General features: G+C 42.0%; 1 protein-coding gene across 4 annotated transcripts in view; it reads right to left on the bottom strand.

Annotated features, from left to right (window-relative positions):
• Otud7a (OTU deubiquitinase 7A) overlaps nt 1-13,000 on the bottom strand; it is a 339,117-nt gene that overhangs the window by 88,768 nt on the left and 237,349 nt on the right. For all 4 annotated transcript variants that reach the window (XM_074061818.1, XM_074061817.1, XM_074061816.1 and 1 more), the window contains one exon: nt 1,631-1,813. In XM_074061818.1, coding sequence (XP_073917919.1) covers nt 1,631-1,813 — 183 coding nt within the window. The remainder of the gene's footprint in view (nt 1-1,630; nt 1,814-13,000) is intronic.

Raw genomic sequence — 13,000 nt, 5'->3', positions numbered from 1 at the left:
TTGTAATTTTAAGATCTACATGGAAGCACAGACATGCAAAAGTAGAGAAAATTTTTGGAAAAGCACAGCAATAATGGGTCACCTTAGCAGAGAGCAATATTATATGAACCTGATAGAATCAAGGGTAACAGGCTGAACAGCCATGTGTGCAGACAGAACATGGCCCAGAAACAGACACTGGTATATTTGGGAATTTAATATATGGCACAGTTGGCATTTTAGTTCAGTGTGGGAAAAGGATGTTTGTTCAATAAATGTGCCTGAATCCAGAAGAAAGCAGACTTAGATCCTTTGCTATTATTTATAAAAATTTCAAACTCATGAAAAGATCCAAAGAATGAAATTTATAAACCAACATAGGACAAATGTTTTAGTAACTGTGTATTCCAGGAAACTTTGTAAAGCAAGATCAGTACTCAAGCAGCTACAGCTGTGTAATGATATCAACATTTTGTACTGTAAAATATTCCATAAGCAAAGTCATAAGACCAATGACACAGCAGGAGATACACATACACAGGTGTATGTCTTTAGCCTTAATGAGACAGAAAGCCCCAATTGATAAGCAAAGGCAAGCCAATCAATGGAGAAATGGACCAAATATAAACAAGCTGTTGCAAAAGCAAACAAGCAAATGATGAGGTGAAAGCGAAAAGAAGAAACCACTTTTCTCCCTTCAGAGTTGATGAACAAGATAAAACCCAGGCACTAACATCCAGTGCTGGCAAGAAGGAAGAGAAACGCTCAGGTTCACACATAGTGAGTAGAAATGCATTTGAAGAAATTTTGAAGTTGTTAAGTTAAAATCACATGAGTTGGCACAGCTGGCCTACTGTGGGATATTGGCCTGTAGGAAGAAAAGCCCTGGTATGCAAGATCTGTAAAGAGACTTATTCCAGCATTTCTTATATGGCAGAAACAAACAAAAATCCAAGAAAAACCAGCATACCATTTATATACGTCGTCTAAAACTTAATGTATACTGCATAATAAAATGTAGCTATCAAGCGACTGTGTTCGTGACCAGCGCTCAGTGAAGTATGCATTTGACAGAGTGTGACGTACATTGATGCTATTGTCTTTGCATTATGACCAAGCCTAGGGAGGGGAGAGGGGGAATCAGACCCACATAAGCAGTGAGATTTGGGAGGTGGGAGGAAAGACCTTTAGGTTTCCTGTTACATCACTGTATTGTTTCCTTTGTTACAACAACCGCATCTTACTCTTGTAAGAAGAATCATAGAGAGGATGGAGCACATGGACCAATGAACGTGATACTGAACAGATTTAGAGACTAAGCTACTTGGGAAGTAGTTGAAAGAACTAGAGATGTCTGGTCTGGAAAAACTAGACTCCAGGAGAAATGCTGGTCTTTAATTCCTTAAAGGACTTTTGTATTCCAAAAGAATATCATTCTTCTGCTTTTCAGAGGCAGAGGTGGGAGCCAGGAATTGATGTTACAAGGGATATTTCAGCCTATTGCAGTGAGGAATGGAGGCACTGAGGGTCAAATTTGTGTGCAGCATGGAAGTGATGACCCTGCTATTCTTTGCATCACCCCAATCCACCTTCAAGCCATAGGTGCACCATCCCAGGCAGCCGTGCCTAGGCTCAGCCCCTTAGCTTGTACCTTGTGCAATATCGTCCTGCCTCTGCAGGCAAGGCCGCTCCACCTTGTGCCCGGGCTGGGCTGGCTCTCGTTCAGGCTGCTTGGGACACCTTCCTTCGTTAAACACATGTGGCAGGTTGGCTGTGTGCACCTGTCGGAGCTGCTCATAGTCGCTTAGAGCAGCTGTCAGGTCCCAGTTTTTGCCTGTGGATAAGAAATAACAAGGAATTACAACATTAATGGACTGTGGCCTCCTTGTAGAAAAGTACCATGCCCATTAGCATGGTAACTAACAGCCTTTCCACCAGTACTGGTTTTTTCCAAGGGGTAATGGTCTTCTACATAATCTCTGAATGTGGAATTTTACATACACAACTGATGACCTGAAATATGTGACTGTATGATGTTTCATAGCCTTTGGATTCACTTCTATACTCACTTACTCCCATCTGTAAACATTATGTTCCTAAGTACTACATTCACATTTGAAAATGGAATTGTAGCACTTATCCCTAAGGGAAAAGTCATAGCAGAATCAAAGAGGCGTGGCATTAGTCTGGAACACTTGACATGGAAGTAGGGGGCCTTGTTAAACCAGGTTTCGGGCACAACCACCACTGAACTCTGAAATGAGCTGTTTGCACACACCCCTCAGGGTCGTGCTGACTTGGAAACTGGGCCAAACTGCAATTTCCGGAACGAAATTTACCAGTCTTCGTAACAGTTGGTGAATTTCCCACCCTGCCCTCCCCTCTGTCCCTTAAACTGCTCAGAGACTGAGACTGTGCCCAGTAGCTTTTTCTTTCTTTGTTTTTTGGTGGTACTGGGGTTTAAACTCAGGGCTTTGTGTTTGCTAGGCAGGTACTCTGCTACGTGAACCACGTCTTCCGCCCTTTTTGCTCTGGTTATTTTGGAGACAGGGTCTCACGTTTTGCCCAGGCCAGCCTGGACTGTGATGCTCATATTTTATGCTTCCTACTATAGCTGCAAAGAAAAGCATGTGCCACCATGCCCAGCTTTTTTCTGTTGAGATGGGGTGTAGCAAACTTTTATTTTTTTTGCTTGAGCTGGCCTGGAACCATGATCCTCATGATCTCAGCCTCCCAAACCAGTAGCATTCTTACCAATTCTTGCCAACCAATCATAATTCCTGACAAAGAAATGTCATAATAAAGAGCCCCTCTGAAGTTTAAGTTAAATAAAAAGCCACCATCACGTAACCACTTGAAGCACATGTTCAAGGTTGCTTTTGGTATCTTCTGTATTACAATACTAGTAAGTTCCAAATAAATGTAATTATTCTTTGTTTTTGATAAGATTGATTTTATTGATTGAGAGGAACAAAACACAGAGAGGAAAAAAAAAAAAAAAAGAAGAAAAAGATTTCCAAAAGTTTCTTTGGGCTTTTGCTCAGAGTTCTACTGTTTCTTATAAGCTTTATGGGAAAAGCAGACATGTGGGAGGTGTTTTCTTGTTCAGGGCCTTAGTAGTAGGCCCTGATGAGTGCAATGCACCCCCCTCTCCATGGGTGGTGTAGCTGACATTCCCACAACAATAGGGGGAGCTACTGTGGGGGCTGGAATGTAGTGTGGGGCTGATTCCTGCCTCCCAGAGTTAGTAGGCTTCTAAAACAGAGAAGGCATTGAACTACATCTGATTCAGTTAGTCATCATGTGCCTTTTGAAAACAAATAAAAATTTAGCCTTTTCTGGGGATACAGCTCAGTGGTAGAGTGCTTGCTTATTAGCATGTGCAAGGTCCTGGGTTCCATCTTTGGCACCAACACTGGAAAACAAAAAGCCGAATTTTTTAAGGAGCAAATACAATCTTATCTTCTCTGGTTAACTCTGAATTGCAGGTATGAACTATATTGACTAGTTTTATTCTGAATGATGGGCAGTAGAGCAGGTGCTCTACTGCTTGAGCCACATCTCCAGTTTTGCTCTGATTATTTGGAGATGGGGTCTCTATTTGCCTGGGCTGGCCTCAAACTATGATCCTTTTGATCTCAGCCTCCCAAGTAGCTAGGATTATAGGTGTGAGCCACTGGTGCTTGGCTTATTCATTTTTTTAAATGTCTTAAGAGAGGGTAGATTTCACATTAAGTTTAACATGTGTTTTGACACATGCAGGGGTGGAAAGTGATTTGATTTAGTGCAAAAGAATCATAAAAAGCAAACTCTGATGAAATATGTATTTGGACATATATATTGAAAGAACACGCTAAGTAAGGAAACTGTCCTAGTATTATCAGTATCAATATCTATCATTATAAAATTACTGTGCTTGAAACATAAAGAATATTTAAGCAAAAAGGCAAGAAAACCAGGTTGGCAAAATACTTGTTACAAACAACATCCAATGCCAGAAGAAGATGCAGTCACATCTACAAGACACTGAAAAATAGAAAAAGGGATGAGCTGAGGAAGCTTTATATTTGCTGTGGTTTTAGTATGGCTTGTGGCCCCAAAGCTCATATAGGAGCTCAACCCCAAAGCTTATGTTAATGGGGTTAAGAGAGCAAAAACTTAATCAGACTATGGTGTTTAGAGGTGGGACCTTTGCAAGGTGACTGGATGAGATTAGGTCATTAGAGTAGAGACCCCATGATTGAATCCTGGTGGCTTCAAAGGAGAGACAGAGAGAGACCAATCTCCTCCCTCCCCAGACACAGGTATGCAAGCACTTCTGCCATGATGTGATACAGAAAAGGGGGGGGGTGTTGCAAGAGTCTTACCATGCTGTTTGGACTTAAGCATTTTCTCTATAAAGTAGCCTGCTTTGGATATTGTGTTACAGTAATGAAACACCAATCAATATAATACTCAACAAGTTTTCTTTTTCCATCCTGTCTGAAGCCTAGACACATGTGATTTTAAACATGTAAGAGTTCAGAAAACATTGTTCAAATGGACATTTCTTGAAAAAACTACTATAGGATGAACTCAAGCCAATCAAGAGATGAATGGGAGTTTGATAAAGGGACAATCAGGAAAATCAGGAAACAGTAAATTTATTTAACTTCACAGCTACAAAAAAAGAATCAAAGGTACAGATATGGGTGTTAGCAAAAATGATACAATCAACAAAAATGTTTAAGAGGTAGAAAGCAGAATTTGCTTGCAGTTGCCTTGTTTGTAATATAGGGCAGTACAAAGATAGTGTTTAAAGTTGACATAGCAAAAATATATTAATAGCATAAAGGAAAACTCTAAAAGTAGATAAAAGATAAACTGGAGCACGTGTGTGGGTGTTAGAATGAGATGGGGGAAGGAGGGGGAGGGAAAAAGAAAAGGAGAGGGGAAGGAGAAAAGGAGGGGAGAGGGAGGGAAAGAGGGAGAAAGGTGGAAGAAGATACAAACTAGTTTTATTGAGGCATATTATAGGGAATGAACTGATACTGTCTAAAGAAAAGGGAAATAGGATATTACATAAAAGACAGACCTTAAAAAAGTAACCATTAGATAATAAATGCAACTTTTCTAAATGCCCCCAAGGTATTTCAAATAAAAAGCTAACAAAACATAGTGAAAGACATTTAAATATTCACATATAGAAGTAGGAAATATGACACAGCTAAGACCAATCATATCTGTCTTAGCAATAAACTTAAGAAGGTATAACAGTTATTTAAAGAAAGGGATTTTCATATGATCTCAGAAAGGAATCATTATTTGCTGTATATGAGACATGTAGAGCAAAGTGATTTAGAAAGGTTACAACAAAGAGAGATGGGTGATCAATGGTTTATCAGGTCTGCCAGACAGAGACAAAACAGTCCTGGCAACAAACACAACACAGAGGTCATGCACCAAACAACATAGGATTCAGGTCTAAAAGCATCAAATAAGATGAAGAAAGGCTTAAGGGCTCAATTTACAAGGAAGCTGTATAAATTATATTTTAAAATTTTCTATACTTTATGATGCTTTGGCGTCTTGGGGCCTTGCTGTCAGGAAAGATGGAAAGACTGTTCTCCTAGGGTTATTAATTCCTGCAAAGCCCACTTTTCCTAGGCAAACCACATTCTGCCCAAATGACCCCATGGCCAGGTACTAACAACTCCAGATAGTCCCTCCACCTTACAGCCTCCTGGAAGCATTCAGATTGGCCAATCCTGAGCCTGCTTACTCTGCCTTGTCACTCCTCCCCACAGAAACAATAAAAAAGTCCTTGCCCATGTTTTCCCCTTCCTCCTTCTGTCTCATGCCCAGCCCTGGTGCTCCTGGTGTGGCCCAGTATGCCAGGATTCCTGCTTCTAGGGAACTAGGAGTAAAATCTTCTAACAATAGTCATTTCTGAGTCTGCATGCCTGATTAAACCATAGTCCATGTATATCTGAACCAGAAGGTATGTGAGACAGGAATGTCTGCACAAATTAAAAAGCAGAACTGAGGGAGGGGGTAGGGGGAGGGGGGAGAAATGACCCAAGCATTGTATGCACATATGAATAATAAAACAATAAAAAAAATGATGCTCTTTGACCCAGAAGTGGGTCTGAGCATCGAAGGGGGCAATGTGGCAGGAAGGCAGGGAGGAGAAGAGAGATTAATGAGAGCTACAGTGAAACAAAGAGAACTGGAGTTGAATGATGTTACCTGAGACCAGAAGAAGTCACCTCGCTATAGAGGTTAAAACATCCAATGAAATGACATGTATGGGACAAGCTGCACCCCCATTTCTGTAACCTGCTCTAAATGGTAAATAAGGAGTGTAAGGAAATACAGGCCCCAAAGTGACCACGTGGAGAGGAGTGATCTGGCCAAGAGATTCTTTATTGCTAGGTGGGAGAGGGAGAGAGCAGAGAGAGCCGAGAGAGAGAGGGAGAGAGGGGCAGGGGCTTAAATACCCCTCAGTGGGACTCAGCATGATCTGATTGGTTAGGATCTTATGGTTCATGCTGATTGGAAGTTGGGGCAGAAGGAGGGTTCAAGCTAGACTTGAGGCAGGACTGTGACCCTGGAAAACAGAAGCTTAAGGGTGCAGTAAGAACTGAAACCTATCGGCGCCATTATTGCCAACATTCCTCCCTCTTTGTTTGTTAAGGAAGGGGGGCGTTGTGTTCGCTCTGGCTTCTTCCAGCTGGCAAGGGGCGGCGTAGGGGAAGGGAGGGTTAGTTGGCAAACAATGTTGGGGTGGTGAGCCTCATGATGGCGTACACCCAGGCTCCAAAATGAAGATTTCCTCCTCCCTGAAGTTGATGAAGGTCCCTTGTAGCCACAGGTCATAAAGAGTCTCGAGCCAATCCTCCGACCTCCGCATGGTGGGTATCAGCCAACTATCCTGGTGTTTTGGAGAGGTTGGTATCCCTGGAGGTTCAACTGGTTAAATTTTTGATTAGCAATAGCAGACATGTAGTATGATACAAGGGAGGAAGCTTAAGAGTAGGACAGCAAGAAACATAGGCATTAGGATGGGCATTGGCCAGGAGAACCACTGTGAAATGTTGTTCCCTAGACAATTTCAAGAGTCCTCCAACTCCCTTCTCCATTTTCTAATTGTTTCTTGAGAGGTGTAGCCATTGGGGATCCCATTGAGCTTGACAGCAGTGGGTGTCATGAGAATGACCAGATGAGGGCTGGTCCATTGAAGTCCCAATGGAGAGGGCAGAAGATCCTTTTTGGAGAACAAGATGCCCTGGTTTAACAGAAATTGTTACAGGGTGGGGCAGGATCTGGTCTGCATGCTCTCTGAGAAGTTCCCTGAGAAGGCAGGTAGTCAGCCAGAGGAGCAGAGTCTGTTGGAGGCAAGTTTTTCTAAGAGAAATGGGTGGCCATACATTATCTAAGACCCAAATAGGAATACTACCAGGAGAATAAAAAGGTGTCTGCTCAGGGACTACATACTTAGGAATCTAAATTAAGGCATTTGTTGCCCTTAATGCAGAGAAACTAAAGCAGATACCTTAAAGCAACTGAGGCCAATAGGAAAAGGGGAATAGGTACTAGAGAAAAGGTTAGATCAAAAAGAATTAACCTAGAAGGTAACACCCACGCACAGGAAATCAATGTGAGTCAATGCCCTGTATAGCTATCCTTATCTCAACCAGCAAAAGCCCTTGTTGCTATTATTGCTTATACTCTCTCTACAACAAAATTAGAAATAAGGGCAAAATAGTTTCTGCTGGGTATTGAGGGGGGGGGAGAGGGAGGGGGCGGAGTGGGTGGTAAGGGAGGGGGTGGGGGCAGGGGGGAGAAATGAACCAAGCCTTGTATGCACATATGAATAATAAAAGAAAAATGAAAATAAATAAATAAATAAATAAATTCTGCAAAATCCTATAACTGCCAGGAAAACTGTAAGCTGTCTTATGGTATGGGGGTTGGGAAATGGAAGATTAGGTTGATGCATTTAAGACTCAGGGAGTGAGTCTGTCCCTTTAAGGCCACACCTAGGTAGGTGACCTGTGGGAGGCAGGGGCTGTCAGGATTTAAATGTAACACTCTTGGATAAAAGAAAGCTTTAGCTCATTATTTATATAAATTGACACTTTTAACCTTTTAAATATTTGTACCATATTTAGATAAAGTATAACATAACACTGTTACAAGGTGGTCATTTAAGACACATAAGCAAATATATAAATGAACTCTGATTTAGTAGTACTTAAAGCTTGACAAGATCAGCAGAAAACACAAATAATTTCTTTGATAAAATCTTTCTCTGTAATGGTTTTTTGTAGATGTTACTCAAAGCAGAACAATATTAAGATAACCTTGTTATTTCATAGACAAAGGATTTGATTTAGTTTGACATGACCCTAAAAATCTTTTAGGCAACACTTAGATTACATTTAACTTTAACTTTATCACACATCAAAGTTTTTTATTATACACTTTTAAACTTACTCAGACCTTCATACAACATACTAAAAACCCTTTGATGGTTTGTCCTCATCTTTCCAATTTGAAACAATCTTTAGGACAAACCCTTCTTTGCAAAAATCCCTTCTCATCCAAAAACCATTCCTTTTTCTTTAACTTCTCAAAAAACACATTTATTACCTATCTATATCCTTTCCAGTTGTTTATTTTGTAACTTGTATTTTAAAATTAACTTTTATAAGAATTTTAAATTTATTGTAGGGGCTGGAGCAATTAACTAGTAGCCCTTGTTGTTTTAAGGGATTTATGATAGGCATAAGGCCTCATGTCCCTCAGGCTTGAGGGGATATTGTTTTAGGTGTGGAAACTGTGAGGGATTTTTGAGTTTTATTTGAATAGGGAGGGCCGTCCTGGCTCACCCTACACTCATCTATCTCATCAGTCCACACTGTGGAATCTCTTTGTTCCTGAAGGAGGGGGCAGCAAGAGATAGCTGCCTGGGGGGAGGAGAATGTGGGTTTTTAATTGAGATAGTAAATCCTGTCCTAGCAGGGACACTGGAGTTTTAGGTTCTATGAGGAAAGAGTGACAGAAGCGGAGGTCTCTCCAAGAGCAGGCCAGAGGCCAGGTAAACTAGTGCTCTAGGGGCTGGCCAGATTTGCCCCAAATGATAACTTGTCATTGGACCAGGGACCAGGAGAAAAAGGTAAAACAGAGAAACAGGCTCCACTGTCTAGGAGGAAAATGGCCTTTTGTTTTTCTGCCATTATGGCTCCTCAACACTGATGCAAGAAGTGGAATGTGGACAGGAGGCTTGGACCCATCAATCCATAGAAGGTGGCACCTCGCCTTCCATCTGGTGATGGGGGCACTTAGACCTCCAGTGGTTATCCTTGCAGAGGGCAGGGTCCTGGTTGGGGGGCAGGGCTGTCTCCTGTGCTGTCCCCCCTTAAGCATTCTCTGCAGAAGTGCCCCTCCTGTCCACCATGGTAGCAAGTTCAGGATACAGTCCCCAGTCGGGTGGGGCCCTCTCTGAGAGCAGCAATGAGGCCATAGTGTCTCTTATCTTTTTCTCTCCTGTTAGTAAGGTCCCGGACATACAGACGTAGCCGTAAATACAGACATGGCTAGCTGTATTACTTGGTTCAATGACTTTTCCATTCAGCCACAGTCTGAGTTTTTTATGAATATCTGCGACTGACTGTTAAATTTATCTTTGAGGAGAACCTCTCTCACCTGTGACTCTGAGTCCACCATGGTATGCTTTCTGATAGGTTGTTGCTGTAAAGTAAAGTTGTTATTTTACATTGACACCTGACACTCTGGAGAGCAAGTCTCTGAACTGTTCTGGGCCTCAGTTTCCTCACTTGAAGAATGAGGGATCTGGTCTAAGTTAAACTACGTTTTTCCACTATGAGATGGCTGAAGTGACATTAATGCCACTTATCTTCTTTACCTTTTTTTTTTTTTTTTTAACGAATATCTGGGACTGACTGTTAGAAATTTATCTTTGAGGAGAACCTCTCTCACCTGTGACTCTGAGTCCACCATGGTATGCTTTCTGATAGGTTGTTGCTATAAAGTAAAGTTGTTATTTTACATTGACACCTGACACTCTGGAGAGGAAATCTCTGAACTGTTCTGGGCCTCAGTTTCCTTGCTTGAAGAATGAGGGATCTGGCCTAGGTTAAACTACATTTTTCCACTGAGATGGCTGAAGTGACATTAATGCCACTTATCTTCTTTACTGTTTTTTTTTTTAGTAATGCTGGGGAATTGAACCCAGGGCTTTGCACATGCTGGGCAGACATTCTCCCATTGAGCTACTTCCACAGCCCCAAATATTATTATTTCTTACTTTGGCTGTACTGGGCTTGAACTCAGGACTTTATGCTTGTAAAGCGGCACTCTACTGCCTGAGCCATATAATCATTTCCAACCTGAGTGGCCTGGGCCAGAACCCATTGCTTTTCTAATGAGATAAGAGTCTGATCTAGAAGCATAATATCCTTTCATGTCAGTTGAAAGGTTTGGATCACAGAGTTAAAGGCTTGAATGTATTTGTCTGGGCATCAGTACAGCTGTTTAGATGTTTTTAAATTTCCCTTAGATCTGATAACTGGAAGGGGACATACGATTTGCCCTCTTCCTACCATTGCCTGTTGGAGAGGGAAGCACTCATTAAGAGGTTCTGAGTACTGGGGTGGCTTAGAAGGTAGAAATTTGTATAGGGGACCTCAGTTTACTTTTTTACTTTTATAGAAAAGGTCTAATTGGAGTGGTATTGTAATTTAAGGAACCTTGTGGAGGCCACTCCTCTTGGTCACCCAGGGCACACTGAGGCCGACCTCAGCACAAAGCTTCCAACATCTATTTCCTTACAAGGAGAGCCCCATTTGTTCTCAGGACTCAGCCCCTGGACTCAGTCCACTGAGTTGCTGCTGGCTTGATTAATAAACTTGCTTCCCTAAAAAAAAAAAAAGCGGACCTGACATGACATGCTGCTGAGATAGGCACACTCACACACACTATTAGGGAGAGAATGACATAAATAGCAGGGTCATTATTTCCTTTAAGGTGCTAGATGATTGAGCCTATGGCCTCCTACATGCCAGGCCAGCACTCAACCATGGAGCTGTACCCTTAGTTTTTAGGGGAGATTCTAATATGGTAATGATCAACCTCTAAACCCAAAAGGCAAAATAATGAAGGCTCACTGTGCCCATGTGGTGTGACTACCAGGGGCTGGCCCAGCTCTGTGCCACACTTTCTGGCTTCAGGATCCAGGAAGACAGGGCAGCCACTTTTCAAAATGCCTGCCACTGTGGAACAGGGAACAAAAGCCAGGGGGCATCTCCCACCAACAGAAATAGCCAGGCCCAGAGCTGGCCACAGGGTCCTTTCCAACCTAGGGGACCAGGAGGGATATCCTCCCATATGTGCCAAAGTCTATGAAAAGCATCAATGATGAGTATACCAGATATAAAATAAGTAAGTAAATAGCCTTCTCATATCAATAAAAATAAGTTAAAAATGTCACAGAAGGGAATATTCCACTTCTAACTAAAAAGACAGAATATTGAGAAATAAACTTAAGTGTATAAAACATACAGAACATTTTTTGTTGTTCATTTATTCACATGTGCATACATTGTTTGGGTCATTTCTCCACCCTGTCCCCCTCCCCCACTCTTCACCTCTCCCCTCCTCAGTTTCAGGCCACACAGAACATTTTTGAAGGACACAAAAGTAGTACTGTACAAAAGGACACAAAAGAGTACATGCTCTTAATCTGCAAGACTCAATATCATAATTTCTTGCTAAGTTAACATAAATTTAATGATGCCAATAAAAAGTTTTTTTCTTTCTTAGAATCATCTAAGCTGATTTTAACATTCAACTGGAGAAATAAACAAGAAAAACCAGATGATGTTTGAAAAGTGGAGGGACAGACACCAGACACTAAAGCCCACGGTGCCCTCGTGATGGGTCTGATGTCAGATGCAATGAGGGAACCGATGAGAAGCCCGAGAGTCTCAGACGCACACAGAATGCCCGAAGACAGTACTGGTCTGGGACAATGCTTGTAACTCTTATCGCACACTAGAGGCTTATTTCTGAAGCAAGTCATTTCCCAGGAAAACAGAAGGAAGAAATGTGTGTGCAGGAGTTTGCTGAGTGAAGGCAGCAATGGCTGCTGGCCTACAGGGACAGTGGACAGACCCTCAGCTCTTCAAGTGTCCACATGATGGCAAGGGCCCAGGCCACTGTACCCGGATATGAAGCAGCCTCTGGAAAGGGAAGAAGCTTGGGCCGGGTGGCCTCTGTCAGCTGGAGACAATGCCTGAAGAGGGACTCAGTTGTGAGCCATCAGCAGCCACACTCCCCACCCAAGCTAGGAGAGCCTGGGTCCTCCATGCAGGGATCTGGGCACCAGAGTAAACAACACTCTCTGCTTTCTCCTGTGTGCATGTATCTTTATGAGTGCACGTGTGTATGTTTTCCAGAAACGAATAAAATCCCATTTCCTCCCCAAAAAGATTAACAGCCTGAAAGATACATAGGCAAAGGGCATGGACAAAGTTCAGGGAAAAATGCTTACAAATGGCCCTTGTACATTTCATTCACAAAAAGAAATACAAATTACCAATATACTGAAGAACAACTTTATACGTAACAGAATGGCAAAAAATGCAAAAGTTGGCAATGCACCTGGTCATGACTCGGGGAGAAACTGGGCTCCTTCACCCACCGGTGGTGGAAGTGCATGATTATACGACCCCAACACATGCACTTTCACAGCACTCATTACAGACATGAATGCATTTATCCTGTGACCCAGCAATTGCATTTCTGGGAATTTATCCTAAAGAAAAAAACTATGCACATGAAAACAAAGTGGTATAGTGCAATCAGTACAGCATATTATAATGGCAAAATAAAGGAAGCAAGCCAACTGCTCAGATATAGAAAGAATAATAGAATATGTGGAGACTATGTCACCCAACACAGTACTATTCATAATATGAGAGAATGAACATGCCCTGGAAGGGACTCTAGCATACCT

The sequence above is a fragment of the Castor canadensis genome, chromosome 19 (genome assembly GCF_047511655.1).
Source record: "Castor canadensis chromosome 19, mCasCan1.hap1v2, whole genome shotgun sequence".
Taxonomy (NCBI): domain Eukaryota; kingdom Metazoa; phylum Chordata; class Mammalia; order Rodentia; family Castoridae; genus Castor; species Castor canadensis.
Note: the sequence above shows the minus strand (reverse complement) of the source record. Positions and strands in the feature narration are given on the sequence as shown.